Consider the following 22,953-nt stretch of genomic DNA (forward strand, 5'->3'; position numbering starts at 1 on the left):
TCACGGCATGGAAACTGTCCGGGTGGAAATTCAACGCTCATGTATATGTCCAGTGCTCGGCTCTTCATGTATAAAGCATGAAACAAGTAATTGTGAGAAACTGACCATAAAACTTAAATCTCTGCAAAACCACACTGATCTACACACAAACACACAAACACACACACACACACACACACACACACACACACACACATATATAACATTTATATTTCCATAGAGATTTCAGCGGTCAAACAAACACCATTCATAAAGACACACACACACACACACACACACACACACACACACACACACACACACCTGAGATGAACCAGCTGTAACCCACAGCGTTTCACTGACACTCATAAACAGAGAGACAGCAGAGATATGTAAAACCGTATTCACACCAGAAGCGTAATAGTCATACATTACCTGTCCTGCTGAAGCAATACTAGATTGCATTAAATGGCATATTAGAGAACTGTGTTTGTTAAGGTTATAGAAGTTAAAAGAGGAAAGATGTAGAAGTTTCTAGGGAGAGATTTGTTGCTATAGCATGATCTCACCGATCTTACTCCAGACAGCTCAACAAAAGCAGAACGGACCAATTAGAATTAATTGTAGCTTAACAGGTTGACTTGTTTTTAGTAAAGTGCCCCCTATTATGCTTTTTCAAACATTACCTTTCATCTAGTGTGTAATAAAGCAGTTTTTTTATGTTAAAGGTCTGCAAAGTTTTAAAGATCAAAGTGCAGAGAGTCTCTTAAAGGTGCAGTGTGTGATTTTTTAGCGCCATCTAGTGGTGAGACTGTACCCCCCCCCATTAAAATGTTAAATTACCATATAAAATAATGTATGACATTTTTTTATAATTTGATTAAAATAAATGAATAAAAATATAATACAAAATAATTATTAAATATTAAATTCATATAAATTAATAAAATATTGAATTATATATAAATAAACAAATGATACATTTAACAGTTCATTATTTTAGTGAAAATATAGTATATAATAAAGTTACTTAATAGAAACTAATGTTAGTGTATTAAATGTATAAGACTGATGTCTCTTACATTTCAGGATGGGGGTCCCTCACTAAAGGATGTTCATATTTGGCATCTAAAAAGCCCTGGACTAAAAAAGTATAGATTCTGAACTGATGAAATGGGTCGTCAGTCATTCCAGTCTCACTTCCTGTTACAAACCTACAACAATTTAATACATTTGCATAATGCCTGCCTCTGGTCTTGATTGGCCGAGCAGCGCCTCTTTGCCCCGCCCCCATCCCCTGTAGTCGTGTCTGAGGCTGGAAGAGTTTGGCTCGTGTTGTTCATGTGGAGAAGACGCTGTTTTCTGCTGAGATCGATACGGTCAAACCCACGGCATCGGTACTGTTCGTATCACTGTGTGTCAAGAGCTGAGATTCACATATGATAATGAGCGTTTGCTTTCTGACCAATCACAGCAGAGCAGCTCTCAAAGAGGCGGGGTTTAGAGAGACTGAATCCTTGATCAAGAACTGATGCTTTAACCATGCGTTCACACCGCCGGCGGCGAGAGCGGCAAGGTGGCCGGAAGTCATTCCTTTTCAATGGGAGCCGGGCGGCAAGCTCCGGCGAGAGCGGCGCGTCTTGGACAATTTGGGTTCGAGGAGAGTTGAAATCAGCTCAACATTATGGTAATGAGCTATGACGCGGTTCGGCGGCAACCAACTGGAATGTAGAAGTTCTCCGCTTGAGAGAAATCTAGAGAACGCAGGCATATAAACTTTGGTTCGACGACATTAGTTCCCAAGGAAAATGTAAGAGTTGTTGATCATTGCTGTGCGGGGTTCCCTATCATTTATGACGAGATCATTCATAATGATGTGTAATTTGTTAAAAAGTCGCGCAACACTATTATAGGCGCTAGAACGCTCGTTTTTCAGTGGGTATGCAATTCATTCTTACTTTCACATTTAAACGATTTCATGAGGTTAAGTTATACCCTAATTGTGGTCAGTCTATCCATCAACATGCTTGTTTGATTTGCGGCCTCTTTAAATACAGTTTAAAAAAAGAAAAAAACATTCGATCTACGTCAGAGCGGCAGCGCGTCCACGGAGCTTTCTACAGCGTTGTTGGCAGGGCGGTAAGAGCGAATTTTGACGCTGTCGTCGGCTGCGGTGTGAACGCACGGTACGGGATATTATGATACGATTAAAGTGTGTTTTTGACTTTGGATACATGTGAAACTATTCTAGGAGAGCTTTAAAACAAAATTAGGAATATTTAAAATAGCATAATATGGGCACTTTATCAATTTAACTTATGAAACGGTTTGTCAGTATGTGATAGTCTAACAGGTTTCCAGCCACTCAAATCCTGACGGATAAAATCAGTCACATTATAGAAGGTAAATGTGTTATAAATGCAGTTTCGTATTATTCAAGCAACCCTTTTGTTCTTCCGTAATCTGCCGTGCGACTGACTGGAGCTGACCGGCGTAAATCATCCCTCACAACAAACGGGACAGCGAGGACAGGAAGATGAGTTAGACAGCGGAGGAGTGAGGTGCAGCGGGAGAGCAAACCCAAGCCTGGGGAGGGGAGGGGAGGTGAGGTACTTACTATGGTAACAGGTACTCTTTTGCATTTCCATCTCCTGATTGTGACGCAGCCACGAAGAAGAAAAAGCACAAGTAGAGAGAGAATGTCTATGCAGATCAAATCACAGCCACCGGGTTAAATTAAAAAGAAATCAACAGAAACCGTAAAGAGACACACAGGCCACCAGAAGTAAAGAATGGTTGCCGAGCCATTCTTAAAGACCCCAGAGAAATGAGCATGGAGGGTGAGTGGGAACATTAAAGACGGGTGATTTACAAGACATTTCCCATCGGATTACACCTGAGTTTAAAAAGATTGGAGTAAATGTGACGTTCCGCTGCATTACAGCTGAGATTATGACAATCTGATGACATTCAGGCTATGAGTTTACTAGAGGCCATATCATTAGCAGAACGAGCGCAATTCAGGGCTATTATCATTTACAAAAATTACTACAGATATTTATGTTACCTGAAGTAAAGCTGAAATCAAATCAAATATAAATATTAGTTGCAAAATTAGAAATGTTGCCGTAGCAAAAAATGGAAATAAGTTGAAGCCCTAAAATTATTACCTGGAAATAAATAAAATTAACTTTAACTAAAACTGAAATAAAGATAAAATTAAATATACATAGCAATATTAAAAGAAACACTTATGTTCATTTGTTTAATTTTTGTCATTCTTATAAGGGTTTTGTTTTTAATATAGCTATGTAGGTATAATTTAATTTTAGTTCGTTTTATTTATATCCAGGTAATAATTTTGGGATTTCAAATAAAAAAAATAATTTTTTGCCAGGGCAACATTTCTAAACTATTAAAAATATTTCTCTAAATTGCTGAAAAAGATAAAAACATTTATTTTTTATAAATATATATATATAAATATTAGTTTTAAACAAAAATGAGAAATGTTGCCATGGTAATAAACGTAATAATTTTAGGGCTTTAACTTAAACTTATTTAAAAGTATTAAACTCACTAGGCCTATAAATAAAGCTGAATTAAAAATAAATTAAACCCACATGGCAATATTAAAAATAAATGATCATAATTAAAAATATATAATGCAAATTTAAAATAAAACTATAATAATAATAAACTATGCATAAAACTATGCTTTTTATGTTTATTTTAATAATATTGGACTACTGTTCATTAATTCATAATTGAAAATAATTGAAAAGGTGAAAATTTTTGTGTATCCTATTAAAAAAACACAAAGTGTTTATCATGTCATCTCAATATAGGGGCTCCTATTTTAATAAAATGGGTGTAATCCATAGTAATAAAGACCAAGAGGGTAAAATAAAAACAATGTGTTTAAAATAATACAAGATAATAATAATAATAATAATAATAATAATAATAATAAAAAGCTTAGCTACTAAAAAAGAATGTGAAATTATAAAAAAGAAAAAAGAAAAGCTTAGCTTGGATTTAAAATAAAGATTTTGTTTATGATTTTGTCATTAATCCTCCATTAAAATGAGTTAAAACTGTCAGTTTTGAAATAGTGGGGGGTAAATGAACAAAACATGATGCCCTTTGGTCTGTTATTACAAACAGCAATAAATGTCTAACATGTTAATTAACAAACATTCAGACAGACATTAGGCATTATGTTGCAGGTGTCAACCGGCTCATGCTCAGAAGAGCCTGTGTGAGCAGATGGACGTACCTTCCTCCACACGCACAGGTGAGCTCGGGGGAGTGCAGGCGCCGCTGGGAACCGGCCCTTCTTCAACCTCCGGCGTCTGACCTGCAAACAGCACACGCATTAATGACATCAATTTCATTTTTGGGTGAACTAACCCTTTAAACACCCGCAGCGTTACAGTCCAGCCTTCGCCACGGAAAACCACACATCTGACAGATAAACGCCAAGAAGAGTACGTGACATGCTACACAAAGGACAATCCCACATGGAATCGGTGCAGGTTTTACGCACTGATAGATGGATCAAATCTGGGAGATTAGTGTAAATATGATAAAACATGTTAAAATATATCAGCAGATGATTCTGGTCTGATAATGTCTGCCTATTATCAACTAAAACCATTTAAAAAAAAGTCATAACTTGAAATAAAAAAACAATATAAAAGTTATCATTGTTTAGTTTAAGCTGATATACTAAAATATCTAAAACTAAAATAGAAATAAAGATGAATAAAACCTATATATAGAGAGAAAAAAATACTGAAACTTTAACAAAAATGATAATATAAAAATAAACACCAATTTAAAACTATACCAGTACATTAATGATATTAAAAACAAACAAACAAACAAAAACAAAAGTACTAAAACTTTAACGAAATTAAAATGGATAGTATAAAAGCGATTTGTGAAAATAAATAAAACTAAAATGAACAATTACTAATAAATTAAACCTACATCGTAATATAAAAAAGATAAAACGCTTAAAACAATGACAAAAAAGTAAACAAATTAAACCTAATTTAAATATTAGTTGAAAATTTTGAATACATTTTTATTTTATTAAAATGGATAATACACAAATAAACAGTAACTCAAAATATTAATAAAAATTACAATGGTGATACTAAAAAACAACAAGCATGAAAACATTAACTAATATTAATATGGATAATATAAAAATTATATATAAATAAAAAATAACAATAAATAATATTAAAAAACTCAAAATAATAAAAACTATAATGGTACATTAATAATACTAAAACACGTACTAAAACTTTTAACTAAAATGAAAATCTACAGTAAAAAACCTCACTAGATTTTAAAATAAAATAAAATATTAATAATCTGTGGCTGGAATATGTCAATTTTCAGTTTCATGAATACTAATTATAACAGGAACATTCATCAGCATTATAAAGTAAAAAGAAAAAACGCGGAAGAACCAAGAAACAGGAACAGAATGTGAGGAGGATCAACATTTAGTCAAACTCGGCTCAGACACGTCCATCAGAGACAGGAATATCCAAATAAACCCCAACAAGCAGAGGAGCGAATCCCACTCCAGAAGACAGCGAGGAGCCCGCAGGTCCAGGATTAAGATTAAGAGTGGTTGAGGGTCTTTGTTTACAGATCCAGAGCAGGGTGTTTTTTGGGACACAGGCTGGGAAAAGCATGTTGGATCACCAAGGTTTGAGGGGACAGCAAGAGACAGGAAGAAAGAAAGAGCCCAGCATAGTCAGAATACACCCCAAAAGAGCGGCCTTCCTCAGGCAGATGGCAGGCGGTACCTGCAGGCGTCCCGTCTCGCTCCGGATCCGGGTCACAGCCCAAAGCTTTCAGAACCGCAGAGTGAAACTCCCTGTGAGGGGATTCTGGAGGATCCGCCGGGCTGTGGTCACCCGATGCGGCCCCAGATTCAGTGCCACGGCTGGGGATTACAGAGGGTGGCGGAGCCGCGGTGGCATCCGGAGCCTCCGGCGTGGAAGTGACATCTGGAGCACCAGGAATCTGAACTTCTTCAGAGGCCGACTCTTCCACCTGTGCTAAATGCAGTACAACAGTTTCTCTCCTGACCTGCGGTGGTGCTGTTGGGCTCATGTGAAGGGTAATGCGGTAGCAATAAATCATAAACTATGCGCAAAACGTTGTGCTCCTGAGATGGTCAACAGAAGACGTAGACAGTTTGTTCAAAGAACATTACATGTGCTCATGCATATGTAAAATTCATATATCAATTAGAGCCTGACCGATTTATCGCTCTACTAATTTTATCATTGATAAAATTGCTTCTTTTTTTTAAATCACAGAACATTATAAGTAAAAGTTGTGAAAGTCCCATTAAGCGAGCACAAGAGGACAGCAACACGTGAGCTGTGAACACGAGAGCCACGCTGACTGCGCGTGAACACCCAATTCAGTTCTCTTTCTATTTGAGCTTAAACGGACACATGCACGCTAAATGAACTCGGTGAGCATCCTCATAAACACAGACAGTTATGTTATATTGATTTTGGATAATAAAGTTTTGTGTTAAATACCCTCTATTACACATCATAATTATTAACAGTGTTTGATCACGACATTTCCAATGGGAAAGTGTGTCCAAATGTTTGCCTGGTACTGTACTATCATATACAGAAAGAACATCGGCCAATATATATCGATATGCGACTTTTTTACTCCATAATATCGGTATCGGCCCCAAAAAAACCCATATCGGTCGGGCTCTAATATCAATTGATTTCACACTGGACCACATTTACAAGTAAGAAACTATTAAAAACCACATTAATGATGCAGCTTCACATACTTCTGTAATTTATTTGCATTAAATTATTTTAACGCATTAAGGCCTTTAAATTAACGATGACAACCTTTATATAGATAGACACACTGTTCAATAGTTTGAGGACAGTACGATTTTTTTATATAAGAAAGTGATGCTTCTATTCAGCAAGGATTAAATTGATCAAAAGTGACCGTTTATAATGTTACAAAAGAAAAATTTGAAGAGTTTGGTTGCAAAACGCGATAAACGCCATTTTTTGACATTTAGATTTTATTATTGGAAATCACTGTTTAGATGTACCTTAATCTATGTGTGAATTGCTGCCATTAATAAGATTTAAAAATGTACATTTTAAGCCTCCTACAAAATGTATTTTTTCACAAAACGCGATATCCGCCAGCCCAGTTTCTTTACAAAGTGCGATAAAGAGCGTTCAGGATGCTGCGCGAGCTCAGGATGTCACGCGAGGAGAGAATCACCGCCGGTGAAGTGCTCCGAGTTTGCTCAGTGATTTAACGATAATAGCAAAACAAAAAACATATTTTTAAAAAGAGGATTCAATAGGCTAACTAAAAAAGGTTTACCATTTAATTGTTTATACTGTAGGCGAGCTGTCAGTGACGTATAGGCTACGTCACTGATCAACAGCTGTCTGTCAGTCAGAGAATCAAAGCTTCAGAGTCAAGCTTAACGTTATGGATTTTGATGACGGATTGGAGCCGGTCAGGAAGGCATCTTAAGAAAATCATCAAAGGGAGAAGACCAAACGGGCAAGGCATTCAGGGGAGCGAAAACATCCAAAGATTTATTTTGGTCATCGTGCGACTGCGAGTAGCACGCGCGCACGCACACACACACACACATGGATATATCTCGCTTTGCAACGAAACTCTTCATTTTAAATTAACGCTGTTCTTTCGAACTTTCTGTTCATCAAAGAACCCTGAAAAATAAAATGTATCAGTTTCCACCAAAATATGAACAGTTTTCAACACTGATAATAATGGAAATGTTTCTTGAGCATTAAATCCTCAAATGAGAATGATTGGTGAAGGATCATGTGACACTGAAGACTGGAGTAATGATGATAAATTCAGCTTTGATCACAGGAATAAAATACACTTATATTCACAGATTTTAGGAGTGCACAGTAGTACACATATTTCACTATATTACAGTTACTTTTTTTCTTCTTCTTTTGTTTGTTTTTCACAGCATTTGATCAAAATAAATGCAGCAATTGTGAGCAGAAGAAACTAAATCTTACCGTCCCCAAGCTTTTGAACATCAGTGCATATAATCGTTTAGACAAATAGCTAGTGTAAAACATTGCGCCCATTTTGTCCGGCCCAAAATCATTGAAGTGACTTCCCAACTCGTAAGCAGAAACGTGAGAGCAGAATATCAGGACTCGCTTGACATCCACGACGGCTTGTTGCGAGGAGAGACAAGTTGATTTGTGATTTGTTGTGTTTTTACCTTCTGGGCCTTTCTGCTTGAGCTCCACTTCCTTGCGATACTCCTCCAGATCCTGATCTGTGAACTTGTTGAAGGGGTTTGGTCCAGTTTTGCTGACGATGACCCGTGGTTGGTACTCCTTCTCAATGATGGCTTTAGATGCGGTGACCAGCTCCCCCTGTGGGGCAAAAGAGGAAAAAGCAACAACGCCGTTTAAGCCCTGCTATCATTCTGAAAATGAAAAAAGCATTCAGGCCAACTAAATGTAATTACATTATAAATTACAATAGGGTTTCAGCCCTATGGGCTCAAACCCCTAATTATGTTAAATCGGGTGAATATAAGTGGGATACTTAACATCTATGAATTTGATGCTGTTTTTTTGTAATGAAAGAAGATAAATCTCAAGTATCCCACTTAAGGTATTCCCCTTTTATCATAAAGCCTTGTTATTCAGTCTTATAAGTTAAAACTCAAAGACCTTAATTAAAGGGATGCAGCATAGTGCAATAAAAACCAGGCTGTGAGGGATAAAAGTACACATTTGTTAGTCCTGCAGCTAGTAAAACATTTAAAATACCGCTTTTCACAAAGTAAACATTGGGGAAATATTAAAAATATAGACTAAACAAATGGATGTATGACATATTGATGTACTTTCAGATCCTCACTGCCTTGTTTTGTCAAATTAATCTGCCATAATTAGCGTCATTAGACATTTGACATTGGTTGAATTCATCAGTGCAGATCTTTTATAACACATTATGTTACTGACTCAATGTAAAACTACAGAGTATTGAAACTGTGTGTGGTTTGATGTTGTCAACATTACAGTATGTACCTTTCGAATAGACCTAGAAGGACTAAAGCTCTCTGAAGTGTCAATGCCATCAATAGAGTCCGTACAGTCAGAGAGAGGAGCGTCCTGAAACAGTAGAGCTGGTGAGCAGCGCACACGCCCACCACAAATACTGACCACACACACACACACACTCACTAATGAGGCAAGTCAGAACCAAAGCAGAAGACCACACATTCTTGTACATCTGTCTTTGTGAGGACATTCATTGACACTCTAGCTCCTTACCCTACCCATCTCAACTAAGAGCCTAACCCTTACCCTAAACTTAACCTTGACTTAATTAAAACCTGATCACTAAAACCAAGTCTTGACCCTCAATCAGGCCTTTAGAGCGGCAAAAATGTGTCATCACTCTAATGGTCTAAAACTCAAATCAGTCCTCACAAAGGTACAGTAGTTGTACAAATACACAAACACACACGTTCAACCACACACACGTTCAAGCACACGCTCAAACACACACACAAACACAAACATGTTTAAGCACACACACGCAAACACGCTCAAGCACGCACACGTTCAATCACACACACAAGATCAATCACACACACAAGATCAAGCACACACACTCAAGCGCGCATGTACACATACGCTCAAGCACACACGTACATTCAAACATACACATTTAATCACACACACGCACACATTCAAGCGCACACACACGCTGACGCGCGCTTACACACACTCCAGACATGCAGAAAACATTTCCTAAAGAAGCGTATGGGCAGGCTGGAGCGAGACGGTGATTTCATGGCTCAGAGTCATGCACTGCAACACCAGAAACCAAACATATGTGTGCTCGTCAAACCACACACAGATCCATACTGCTGCTCCCATAAAATAACTCGACCATATGACTGGTCAGGAGAAATAAATAATAAAAATCCATAAGTCTACAGTATACGTGTTCTGGTTTGGATCAGTGTTGCTGCACTCGGGTGATTTAGATGAATGATCTGATGGATTAGTGACAAAAACACACTTCTGCATCTGTGATACTCGAGTGTTTTAACAAATGACTACGGCAGAGTTCAACCAGAGGTGTCTGGAAGTACAAATGCAACCTCTATGAGTATTAAACGTAGGGCTGGACAATAATTCAATATCAATATATATCGCGATATAATTTTTTTCAATAACGGTGATATGATTTTTAAACACATTTCCGATATTTCGATATGCATTACAGCATTCCTCACTGACTGACGTTCAGGGCGCAGCCGTCAGAAAGAGCAGAACACGATTGGCTAGCGCGATGACGTACACCACGGGACATGCAGCCAGTGCGCAGCAGTAGTAGGCTAATAGATCCAACGCGGCAAGTTTTAGCTACAAAAAGAGTTTCCCTGACTAATACAAATGTGACTGGACGAGCTTCCACAAGTAAGGAGAAAGACTAACTTTCTTTAGTGGCGTGGAAGTGGTTCGGCTATCTACAGCACTATTCACACGGGATTAGTATTAAAGACCTCTGTGATTTAGAAATGACTCCTCCACATCTGAGTTTTGCGTGGCGCATTCGCACGGGATAAGCAAGCCTGTGATTTTACTTGAATTACTGACTTCTCCCGGATATGATAGACTTCGTTATAGATATCTGTATGAAATCATAAACAAGCATCGATATCGTTTTGATTATTTTACAGTAGCCTAATAAATAAATATAATTTCGTTCAGTTAGCGAACAGACGCCATGAACTGAGCTCAGACCAGCGGCAGGAATCAGATTTAATTTATCACGAGTGAGAAGCTCACAATATACGACGGAAGATTCAGTTTCAAATGCAAAAGTGGCTATTTAAACAAGATTGTCATTGTACTGTACTGTTCTGTTTTTCATTAAGAACAGTAGGCTATTGATGTTAATATTAAACACACCATTCAATCAGATTACTCTCAAATTGATAATCATTCTAAAGTGAAAGTATAATCCGTGCGGGCGCGGCTGCACAGGGATTCATAACGGTGCGCATTATGAATGCAGACTTTATTCTTCGTGAAAGATAAAGATAGAAATGCTCACAGGAAGAAAAAAAGCTTGCAAAAATGATATACAATCCGCCTAATCCTGACAGAGATGTCGATTCGCACGGGACTACTATTATCACAGGACCTCGGTGTTCGGCGAAATATGGTAGGTAATTTGCGGGGGAATTTTTACTACAAATTACAGACATGGCCGATTCGCATGGGATTAAGATCACAGACATTCTCTGCAATTATTACAAATCACCAGAGGTCCTTAGATAACACTAGTCCCGTGCGAATGTGGCTTAAGATCTGATATTAAACTTCAGGTTTCAGTGTGCTGCAAAATGTGCCGGAGAGGTGCCGACTAGGGGTGTAACAATACATCGACATAGACGCATCAATCTAATGTCTAACAATACGATGACAAGCGTTAAAAATAATCCATGTAGACTATTCGTGTAAGAGGCAAGTGGCACATTTGTTTTAATGCTTTCCACATTTGCACACAATGACATGTATTAACACCAACGAGTTCATTCTCGTTTAAATTACCTTTCAAAGCTTGTCAGACATGGCTTCACGAAAATGTATAATTTGCTCGAGTTTAAAGCCTTGCAAAAAGCAGCGTGCACTCATCTCAAACAGAGCACAAATAGGCCACTGAATTGAGTCTTCTTTTATTTATTTTTTGTGCATCAGTAGATAAAGGTCTATAGTTTTGCATTAAAGGAGAATATAGCGCTATGAATCGTTCTTCACTGAAATTTAAAACTTAAAAGAAAATGCTCAATAAACTGTGTCTGCGAAAAGTGAGAGTCTTATCTTTATTTGACTTAAATGCAAATAAATCTGCAAATAAAAGGTGAACATTAATTTATTTGTACCGTTTTTATTTCTAAAATATTATATAGTTTTATAGGAGGAGGTTTCATAGACTTCGCAAATTAATTTTTCAGAAGTTTGTAGGAACAGACATCCTTTGTGGCAGTTCTTGGTAGTTTTTCTAAAGCTTTTATATAGTTCATATCGATATCGAAATTATATCGTATCGACCGAAATTAAGAAATATATTGTGATATAAATTTTGGCCATATCGTCCAGCCCTAATTAAACGTATTCAAGACAGATCTAACATGAACTCTGATGCTGTTAAGCAATGGTTTACAATTTCGTAATAAATCAGTCGAATTACAAAAGCTAACTAGTTATGTAGCATTAGTGTGACCCCGGACCACAAAACCAGTCATAAGGGTACATGTTTTGAAATTGAGATTTATACAATCAAAAAAAGCTGAATAAATAATTTTCCATTGATGTGTGGTTTGTTAGGATGGACAATATTTGGAAATAGTTGAAAAAAAATCTGCTTTAAAGTTGCCCAAATGAAGTCCTTTGCAATGCATATTACTACTACTAAAACATTTTTTATATATTTATAGTAGGAAATCTACAAAATATCTTCATGGAAAAAGATCTTAATATCCTAATGATTTATGGCATAAAATAAAAATAATTATCATTTTGACCCGTACTATGCATTGTTGGCCATTGCCACAAATATACCCATGAGACTTGTGACTGGTTTTGTGCTCCATTAAATTACGTTAAATCATATCAGCGTGTCAGACAGTGGTGTTTTTTGATAATTAAATGCATTAAAAGAAGACTAATTAAATAGTTTTAAATTAAAACCTTAAAGGGTAACTAAACCCTAAACCAACTTTTTTTAGTTAATGATCTGCAAGACTGGGGCTTTATTAATGCTGTTTATTGATTGGAGTAAATGTTTTGACATTTGGGTATAAAGTGTTTTAATTCTGTAATATATGGTGTAAAAACGTCTTAGTGCTGCCCTCTTAAGGTTGAACGGTGGCTACTGCAGTTGAATTTTCCTATTGGCCGTTGTGGTGCTTTGTGACGTAGGATGGTACTTCCAACGGCTCACTATTCACGCCCCTGGCACGAGCTCACCACGCCCTGAGAAATGTTTCCCCGTGATCACATGATGAGAACGGCTTCAGTCCAGTATGAGCGCTCATGTTACATGAAGTAGAAACATTATGAATGAAACTCTCGTCACTTGCTTTCAACATCCTAATGAAGAAAATACAGATAAATAATGCAGTTGTAAGTACATGTTAAGCTTTTATTTTGATATTTTTGCCGCCCGTCATGTCTACAGATCATTTTCATACTTCAGACGCTTTCAGACAAACCCTGACACGCAAATGGTTGCCATGGTAACGAACAACAAATCCATAATGTGCTGGACTGCTGGCGTATGTAGTCTAACTTTTATTTGAGGAAATCTGTTGTAATAGGCTATTAGGTTTGAACTTATTGGTCCTGCGCTTTTTTTAGTGGCATTCAGTATAAGGATTTGACTGTTCAGTGTACATATCAAAGATTAGTTAGTGATCTCATTCTCTCTTGCGCTGCTGCTTCGCTAGCATGAATGAATGAAGGAGCATCGTCGGCATCGGGAGTTAACGCAGATTGAGCCAGCGCCTCGATTGATAAGGCTCTGTGTCCACATACATTTCACCCTCCTCCACTTCAGGTGAAGGTGGTGGAGAAAAGTCTTCTACTTTAGATGACCGCTCTGTTACAAAGCTACAGGCGTCACTCCAGTCATTCTCCATCTTTGCGAGTACGACAGATTTCAAATAATGCGTCACTGCACCCCCCCGCTCAGCCCTGCCCTCGTCTCGTCCCCTCTGTCTCCGCTGGGCTCTGCCCACTTTTTGCAGCATTTTTCAAATATTGCCAGTGGGCGGAGTTAGGCTGTGAACAGGGGTTTAGTTACCCTTTAAATTAAATTAAAAATGCTTCCAAAAATGAAAATGAATTAACAATAAATTAAATTAATTATCTTGTAGTAAAAAAAATATATCATATGGTAATATAAATCGATGAAATAGTACAGTATACAGACCAGACTAATAAATCAGCTGGTCTAGATTAGCAGCTCAACACAGCAGAATTATTAATGCATGTGTTACAACAGTATCATCCTGTATAGTTTCCATTACAATCAATGAACAAAACAAAATGAAAGAAAAAGGGAAAACATGGCACTGCAAACCAATCAAAACGAAAGAAAATGGACACAGCTCTGGCTTGCTGGTCGTGTGGTTTACTTACGTGCCATATAGTCACTCTCTGGGGTCAAAAGACATAATTAAACGGTTACACACACTGAAAAAACGTTGGGAACAGAATATGTTGGATCCAATGGGAGAGCACAGATGTGCAGGAGACTCACCTGGACGAACGAACGGTCCACCACGGAACCGGTGAGCACCTGCGACTGCGGCCCTGCCGTCTTTTTGTCCTGCAGATTCTGGTCCCGGATCTGACGAAAGCAAAATCACAGTTAAAACGCAATTTTTAATAAATACGCAATATGATAAAAGATGTCACAGTACATTTACAACAGCTAGAAGGGCCAGAGTTTTTACTTCCTCGTCACTGAAATACAGGGAGTGCAGAATTATTAGGCAAGTAATATTTTTGAGGATTAATTTTATTATTGAACAACAACCATGTTCTCAATGAACACAAAAAACTCATTAATATCAAAGCTAAATATTTTTGGAAGTTTTAGTTTTAGCTATTTTAGGGGGATATCTGTGTGTACAGGTGACTATTACTGTCCATAATTATTAGGCAACTTAACAAAAAACTAATTTATACCCATTTCAATTATTTATTTTTACCAGTGAAACCAATATAACATCTCAACATTCACAAATATACATTTCTGACATTCAAAAACCAAACAAAAACAAATCAGTGACCAATATAGCCACCTTTCTTTGCAAGGACACTCAAAAGCCTGCCATCCATGGATTGTCAGTGTTTTGATCTGTTCACCATCAACATTGCGTGCCGCAGCAACCACAGCCTCCCAGACACTGTTCAGAGAGGTGTACTGTTTTCCCTCCTTGTAAATCGCACATTTGATGATGGACCACAGGTTCTCAATGGGGTTTAGATCAGGTGAACAAGGAGGCCATATAATTAGATTTTCTTCTTTTATACCCTCTCTTGCCAGCCACGCTGTGGAGTACTTGGACGCGTGTGATGGAGCATTGTCCTGCATGAAAAGGTTTTTCTTGAAGGATGCAGACTTCTTCCTGTACCACTGCCTGAAGAAGGTGTCTTCCAGAAACTGGCAGTAGGACTGGGAGTTGAGCTTGACTCCATCCTCAACCCGAAAAGGCCCCACAAGCTCATCTTTGATGATACCAGCCCAAACCAGTACTCCACCTCCACCTTGCTGGCGTCTGAGTCGGACTGGAGCTCTCTGTCCTTTACCAATCCAGCCACGGGCCCATCCATCTGGCCCATCAAGACTCACTCTCATTTCATCAGTCCATAAACCTTAGAAAAATCAGTCTTGAGATATTTCTTGGCCCAGTCTTGACGTTTCAGCTTGTGTGTCATGTTCAGTGGTGGTCGACTTTCTGCCTTTCTTACCTTGGCCATGTCTCTGGTATTGCACACCTTGTACTTTTGGGCACTCCAGTGATGTTGCAGCTCTGAAATATGGCCAAACTGGTGACAAGTGGCATCTTGGCAGCTGCACGCTTGACTTTTCTCAGTTCACGGGCAGTTATTTTGCGCCTTGGTTTTTCCACACGCTTCTTGCGACCCTGTTGACTATTTTGAATGAAACGCTTGATTGTTCGATGATCACGCTTCAGAAGCTTGGCTATTTTAAGACTGCTGCATCCCTCTGCAATATATCTCACTATTTTTTACTTTTCTGCGCCTGTCAAGTCCTTCTTTTGACCCATTTTGCCAAAGGAAAGGAAGTTGCCTAATAATTATGCACACCTGATATAGGGTGTTGATGTCATTAGACCACACCCCTTCTCATTACAGAGATGCACATCACCTAATATGCTTAATTGGTAGTAGGCTTTCCAGCCTATACAGCTTGGAGTAAGACAACATGCATAACGAGGATGATGTGGTCAAAATACTCATTTGCCTAATAATTCTGCACTCTATGTAGAGAAAGCATGGAGAAAAGGTTTAGACCTTGTTGCGCATCTCTTGGACCTCTTTGGGGTTGGTGTTCATCGGGACAAACTGATTGGCCACAGCAGCCTGTCGGAGACTGTCCTCCTTAGTCCACTGAAATTATCAAAGATAAGGCATTCAAATAAACCAAAACTTCAAATAAATAGCCAAAATAAATATTTAACAAAAAAAAAAGTTTAAATCATGCCTCTCAAACAATACAAAATAAACACAAAGCAGATCTGAAACATTATTGGTCAAATTATAATTGTCCACTGAGCAACGAACCAATGATGATGTACAGTTTGGAACTCCATAACGCGCAGGAATTCTGAATATTTAAAATTTCTAATTCTAAAAATTCTAAATTTCAAAGTCCTCTAATCCTCTGCACACCAAAGCGATTTATTAGTAAAACTTAACTTATAAAAATATATCAATATAACATAATACTAAACCACTTGTTGACAATCACCACAGTAAATATAATTCTAAATAAAGTTTAGTTTTACATTTGTAAGTTTTAAATCAGTGCCAGGGCAGCCGCGGCCCTCATCATCATTGATACTGCCGTTGGGTGTAGAGTAAGGACAGAAAATGCTAAAAAGAAAGAAAAGAGCACAGACAGAAAAACAAAGGATTCAAGAGGATGATAGACCACGAGGGAGGCAGGTGTGAGGTGGGGTGGTGAGGCAGAAGCTGGTTGTGTGTTTAGGTGGTGGACAGAGGCGTGAGTGGACAGCCAGAAAATCCCTTCAACTACTGTAACATGAGACACACACACACGCGCACACGCACACAGGGTTCAACATTAATACGGTCCAGGACAACCCAAAAAAAACCTGGACAACAGAAAATGTCTACAAATATAGTAAGCATGGCTCTAGACTAACATTTAAATGTATAGTTCACTTTAAAATGAAAATTCTGTCATCCTTTACTCACCCTCAAGTTGTTTCAAACCTGTATGAATTTCTTTCTTCAGCTGAACACAAGGGAAGATATTTTGAAGAATGTCAGTAACCAAACAGTTAGTGTTGTAGTCAAGACCACCTAAACCGAGACCAAGACAAGACCAAGACTTTGAAGGGCCAAGACCGAGTCAAGACCGAGACCAATGCATGTCGCCACACTTATGATAAAATGTGGAATATGCATATGATTGGCACTTCTCTCGTATGTGTGGGTGTGTAAGTGTACCATGAGAGAAGTTTTGATCAAATAATCAAAAGGCATTGCAGCTTTGTGGGAATTAATCTTTTTCTTCTATAAGCAAATAACACTTAACTTTTCGTCAATGGGAGGCACTGAAGACGACGTGTCCATATTGTTTACAGTCTATGGTGGACACAAACACCAAACTGACACTGACAGAGTTTTGTGTTTTGTTTTGTGAAAAGTGCTCAATCCCATTTTAAAACTCAAAGTTCCCTAAAAATGCTAATCTGGATGAGGTATTGATCTCAGACACAGTCCATTATGTCTTAAATGAATGTGAATAACAGGAGGTGGAATATGTATCATACAGATATGCATTAGTATGCTGCTTAAGCAAATTATTTTACATATGTACATATTTTTCATTTACAAATTGAAAATGTTATTGTGCAGCTTTATTGTGCAACAACAAGGAAAAGAAACCCTGTACTTGCATTTTTTGATTAACTACAGTTTGATTTAACAAATATCTCACATGTGCAGGGTTTTTCCTGGGTCAAAAATGGTCTTTGGTGGTGGCTGACAGACCTACACACACACACACACCATTTAAAAAAAAAAAAATGCAACTAAACAATCATTTTTTATTATCATATGTTATATCTCCTATTATGTATGATCTCTTATCTTGATGTTTCTTTTGTTCCAACAGGTTGAATTGTTTTGGTATATAATCATATCAATATTAGAAATAGCATTAACAGTTAACAAATAGCCACATTTTCTGCCATATACAATTTAATAAAATGATCAGCTAGCTAACAAACAACTTTGTTCTGTTTTCACCTCACTCCAGTCTAAACTAAATGATTTTAGACTATTTATTTTACTACACATTCAACATAAGCTGAAATACTGTGGATAGTTAAAACTAATAAATCTTACTCTCCACTCTTGCTAAATTGGGTAAGCACACTTGTGTTCTCATTTCTGAGGTGTTCTGAGTAAATGATTAAACTGATTCGTTCAGTTCATTCATTGTTGAACAGATCAGTTCTTATTACCGTCGTTAAAATGATTCGGTTCAAATGAGTCATTTGGTCGTGAATCGGACATTAGCAGACCCGTTGTGTGTGAATCACGGCTGTCAGAACATCGCGGAAGGTTTGTCACACAGAAAACACTTCATAACTGGATAGAAATTGTTTCCTGTTTATTTAATGTATGATTTATGTCAGCTGTTTAGCTGGTCAAATGTTTTTTGTGCACAATTCCCACCGAGGGGTACTTCAAAACAGTTGTCCGAAGTCCGAACGCGCAACGTTCAACATGGATTCGATTTTCTGATCTTTTGATTTAGCTTAATATGTGAAGTATCAGAGAGAGCTTATGTGCTTATTTTGAAGACAGAGAGAGTGCACGCATTGTGGAGTTCTCTGCTCTTTATATGCCTTCAGCTGTGGTCTTGACCGGTCTTGAGACAAAATCCCGAGTCATCTTCGCCCGAGACCGAGACGAGACCGAGTAAAAATGCGGTCGATACCGAGACGAGACCAAGACCTTTAAAAAGTGGTCTCGAGACCAAGACCGATCTCGAGTACTACAACACTACAAACAGTTAACTGGAGCCATTGACTTCCATAGTAGGAAAAAAATACTATGTAAGTCAATGGCTCCAGTTAACTGTTTGGTTACTGACATTCTTCAAAATATCTTCCCTTGTGTTCAGCTGAAGAAAGAAATTCATACAGGTTTGAAACAACTTGAGGGTGAGTAAAGGATGACAGAATTTTCATTTTAAAGTGAACTATCCCTTTAAGATAAGTAGCACCACCAGTGCTACAGATGATGGTGCCAGCACCTGGTTTTGTAGAGCAGGGGGGATTTTTAATCATAAAGGTAACAGTAGTGTATTAATAAATGCAGTTTACTAAAAATTAGGCCCGGGACTCGATTAAAAAAATTAATCTAATTAATTCGAGGCTTTGTAATTAATTAATCAAAATTAATCGCATTTAAATTGCATATAAATATTTGACCTGAGAACAATGAGAAGTAATTTTTCACATGTGTTTTTAGTATACCACTGAATAATGACTGAATACATAAGCTTAACCAACAAAATATTGTTTATTTATTTCAGTCCAGCAGTGCAATGTTTGCCATTAAGTGTAGCAAAAGCATATTTGTGATATTTGAGCCTCGATGTGCTGCGGTGATACGCTAATTCCTTGTTGTATAGCTTGCACACAACCATGCTCTTGTCGACGCTTCCATCCTTTCGCTTTTTAAAACATAATGTCCCATCCACGGGGCCAAGCAAAGCGGTCTCATCCGCTTCTTCGTTCATGTTCACTGGTTTGTTGTTGTCGTGACTCGTGAGCGCTAGTTGGTGTTCCAGTATAATCGGTCTGTCGAAACTCATTAATTGAAAAACGTTCCGCGGTGCAAAAATAAGTGTGGTTAAACTAAATTAACGCGTTAATTTTCCAATAAATAAACATTTATATATAAATATTGTTTTAGTAGGGCCGGGACTTTAACGCGTTAATTAAGATTAATTAATTAAGATTAACGCGTTAAAGTCCCGGCCCTACTAAAAATATTTATATATAAATGTTTATTTATTGGAAATTTGACTCCTCTGCTGCCAGCTACTGGTTATAGTGGTAATTTCTATGTGAAGAGTTTTGAAAAAGTGACCCAAGTTTTGAGAAATGTCTCCTAGTGATTGTGAAAATGTACTGTAAAGGGTGTTGAATTTACATGACTTAATATTGCACATCGGTTCCACAAGAATCAATTAAGTTATTTTTGAGTACATTTTATATGATTTGAGGAATCATTCATTTTGCTGCAGGTCGACGCACACTCTCCACTTCGACACTTAGAGGTTTTATCAAAAGCAATAGCAAAACAAAACAGAACTTGCTTGTCTGAAGGGCAAGTACCTGTAAAGATTAATGTCAAACCCTGAACACACACACACACACACACACAGTGAGAAAGGACAGAATTACGCCCAACTTTTCTTAAAACGTACAAGATAAACTTAACTTTATGAAGTTCCAGCTTAAAGTTTTAGAGGTTTACTCCAAAAGCTTTGAAACATGGATTCAAGTATAGATGAAGAGCGAGTCCTAAATATTTCTGAAGCAAAGATAGTTAGCGTTTGGCCTGGGTAAGAATAGCATGAGTAGCCAATGAGTTACTTGCTTTTACCAAAAGGAAATAAAAGTCATGAGGAAGGGTTTCCGTATGGGCGCTGGAGAAACGGGGCACATGGGATGAACACGTAAACATGAAATACTCACTGATCACGTTTAGAGCCCCACAACACAACACGCTCTCCCCCAACTAGAGACAATCGTTCGGAGAGTTAACAACCACTCATGAACCAATGATTTTTCCTTTCTTTTTTGGATGATTTTGAAATTTGAAAGTTAAAATACACTCATGCGCAGGAAGAGTTCAGGAAAAGGTAAATCCAATTCAGAAAGAAGAAAAGGAAACTCAAATAGAAAGGAGAAATTAAAAAAAGCCAACACAAATGTTTTTAAGCAGTTTAAGGAAAGAACACGGAGTCGTCAAACAGCAAGCCACGACTCCATAAATATAAGCAGCCGAGCCTTTTCTCTTTACCAAAATCCCAAAGTTGCCTTATTAAAAAATATTTCACTTTCTTGGAAGCATTTTTATTTGCAGTCTAAGTGAAACTAACAAAAACCTCTCATATATAACCTAAACTTAAAGTAGTTGTTAGTAATTTAAAGCCATCTCAGATAAAAGTAGCAAAAATATGAAAAGAAAATAATATTGCATTTTTTAGGGTGCGTTCACACTTTTCATGTTTGGTTCGATTAAAACGAACCCTGGTGTGGTTGCTCGTTTAGTGCGGTTCATTTATGTGAACGCTTCCATCTGAACCCTGGTGCGCACCAAACAAGTGGACCGAGAGCGCTATAAAGACGGGTCTCAGTCCGCTTCCAAACCAACTCTGGTGCGGTTCGATTGATATATGAACTCAACACGGACCAAAGACATGTAAACGGACCAAAAAACGGACGTAATGTCACAAGATGCGACGCATAGTCAGCTGATTTGAGGACGCGAAAAGATCGGTGTATCCAAAATGAGTAACGCTAACGTTAGAGGGCAAACGTGGAGCAACGAGGAAGTGTCTAATCAATATTTGGTCAGACGTGCATGTTTCGAAAATGCTACAAAAAACGCACAAAAAGCAAACCTGGCTCTTCTCATCAAAGGACCCGTGTTGCCCATTATTAGCAGGGGCAGACGACAGAACGGCCGTCTCTTTTCTGCACAACGGAGGAAATCCTGCTGCTGTTTTGAATGTTTTGAACATTTCAGGAGCTCTTCATGAGTTCTCAGCTGGTAAAAATAATGCCATATGTACACGCATAAAATGACCGCGTGTAATCCGCACACAGCGTTGTTTTGAATCTTCAGTAAGCAGCTCCTACGTCATATAAGCCGACCAATCAGGTTGTGAGCGTCTCCCTATGCCTTTGGTTCGGTAACAGGTTCAGTAAACAGGTTTAACAGGTTCCCTGTTAAAAATGCCAGTGTGAACGCTAAGCGGACCTGGACTATATTATGGTTTGTTTTTGTTTTTTGGTCAGGACCAAACGAACCAAACAAACCGAACTACAACGTGAACGCACCCTTAATAGAGATTATATTCAATTAAAGAAAATCTAAATCTGACCTGACATCATAAAAAATCCTTTTATATCAGTAAACCAAATAAAACAAAGTCATAGAGAAGTTAACAAATCACAATAACCCATTAAAATATGACTAAAATAAGAATAATAATACTAATAAGCACACATTTGCCTAATTGCATGAAGCCTACTGAAATGCAACAAAATGAGGCTTGTCATGAAAATGTAAAATTGCAAAACTGTATTTTCACTATGCTATTCATATTTTCTGCAATATGTTTTTTTTAAAATAAAATATGACAATTTTTTGTGAGATTCACCCATCTGATCACTCCAAAGCTTTCCAATGCGTCTGAAGTGTGACAGGCTTTTAGCTAAAGAGCATTTATAAATGATCATACTATAAGTCTTCTACTGTACTCAAGTATTTGCGCGGGCCTTATCGCTGCGTCTAAGTGCACAGTAAGCACATTAGCCACACAAATGGCTCTCTTTAGTCTCTCTTCTTCCTGTTATAGTTATTTGGTTTTGCTCTGAGGAAACTGTTCATGTGGAGTAACGGCTCCATTAAAACACAACATTACAAGAGGTGCGAAATAAAGCAATAAATCAAACGAACAACAACAGAAACGGGGGGAAAATCCAAAGCAGCTGTAAGGATTAGCCACACCCACTTTGCGCACATGCCACACCCTCCTGGTCCCCCAGGAGACGATCCACAATGCATCTGATCAATCATGCAACACAGCATGCACTGAGCAGCCGGAGAGAACCCTGACACCCCTTCGACCAATCGTGAGAGAGGGGGTGGAGCTTGCCACTGTGATTGACACACAGACTTGCTTAGAGAGAATTCAGAGGAAGCAAGATCCAGAACAGATGCTTAAGATTAATAGGTTAGTTAATAATCAAACCAAGTGTGAATCTTAAGACAAGAACTACAAGCAAAAAATATTGTAATTTTTTTTGTTGTT

General features: G+C 37.8%; 1 protein-coding gene across 12 annotated transcripts in view; it reads right to left on the reverse strand.

The window, feature by feature from the left end:
* add1 (adducin 1 (alpha)) overlaps window positions 1–22,953 on the reverse strand; it is a 60,477-nt gene that overhangs the window by 2,499 nt on the left and 35,025 nt on the right. For 2 of the 12 annotated variants that reach the window (XM_067423811.1, XM_067423809.1), the window contains exons 11-17: window positions 16,152–16,247; window positions 14,368–14,457; window positions 14,247–14,264; window positions 9,111–9,194; window positions 8,291–8,447; window positions 5,811–6,065; window positions 4,259–4,339 (exon numbers count right to left, since the gene is read on the reverse strand). In XM_067423811.1, coding sequence (XP_067279912.1) covers window positions 4,259–4,339; window positions 5,811–6,065; window positions 8,291–8,447; window positions 9,111–9,194; window positions 14,247–14,264; window positions 14,368–14,457; window positions 16,152–16,247 — 781 coding nt within the window. Of the gene's footprint in view, window positions 1–2,595; window positions 2,631–4,258; window positions 4,340–5,810; window positions 6,066–8,290; window positions 8,448–9,110; window positions 9,195–14,246; window positions 14,265–14,367; window positions 14,458–16,151; window positions 16,248–22,953 lie in introns of those variants that run through there. The other 10 variants (XM_067423821.1, XM_067423818.1, XM_067423813.1 and 7 more) reach the window with 8 other exon arrangements.

This window comes from Pseudorasbora parva, chromosome 18 (assembly GCF_024679245.1).
Source record: "Pseudorasbora parva isolate DD20220531a chromosome 18, ASM2467924v1, whole genome shotgun sequence".
Taxonomy (NCBI): Eukaryota; Metazoa; Chordata; class Actinopteri; order Cypriniformes; family Gobionidae; genus Pseudorasbora; species Pseudorasbora parva.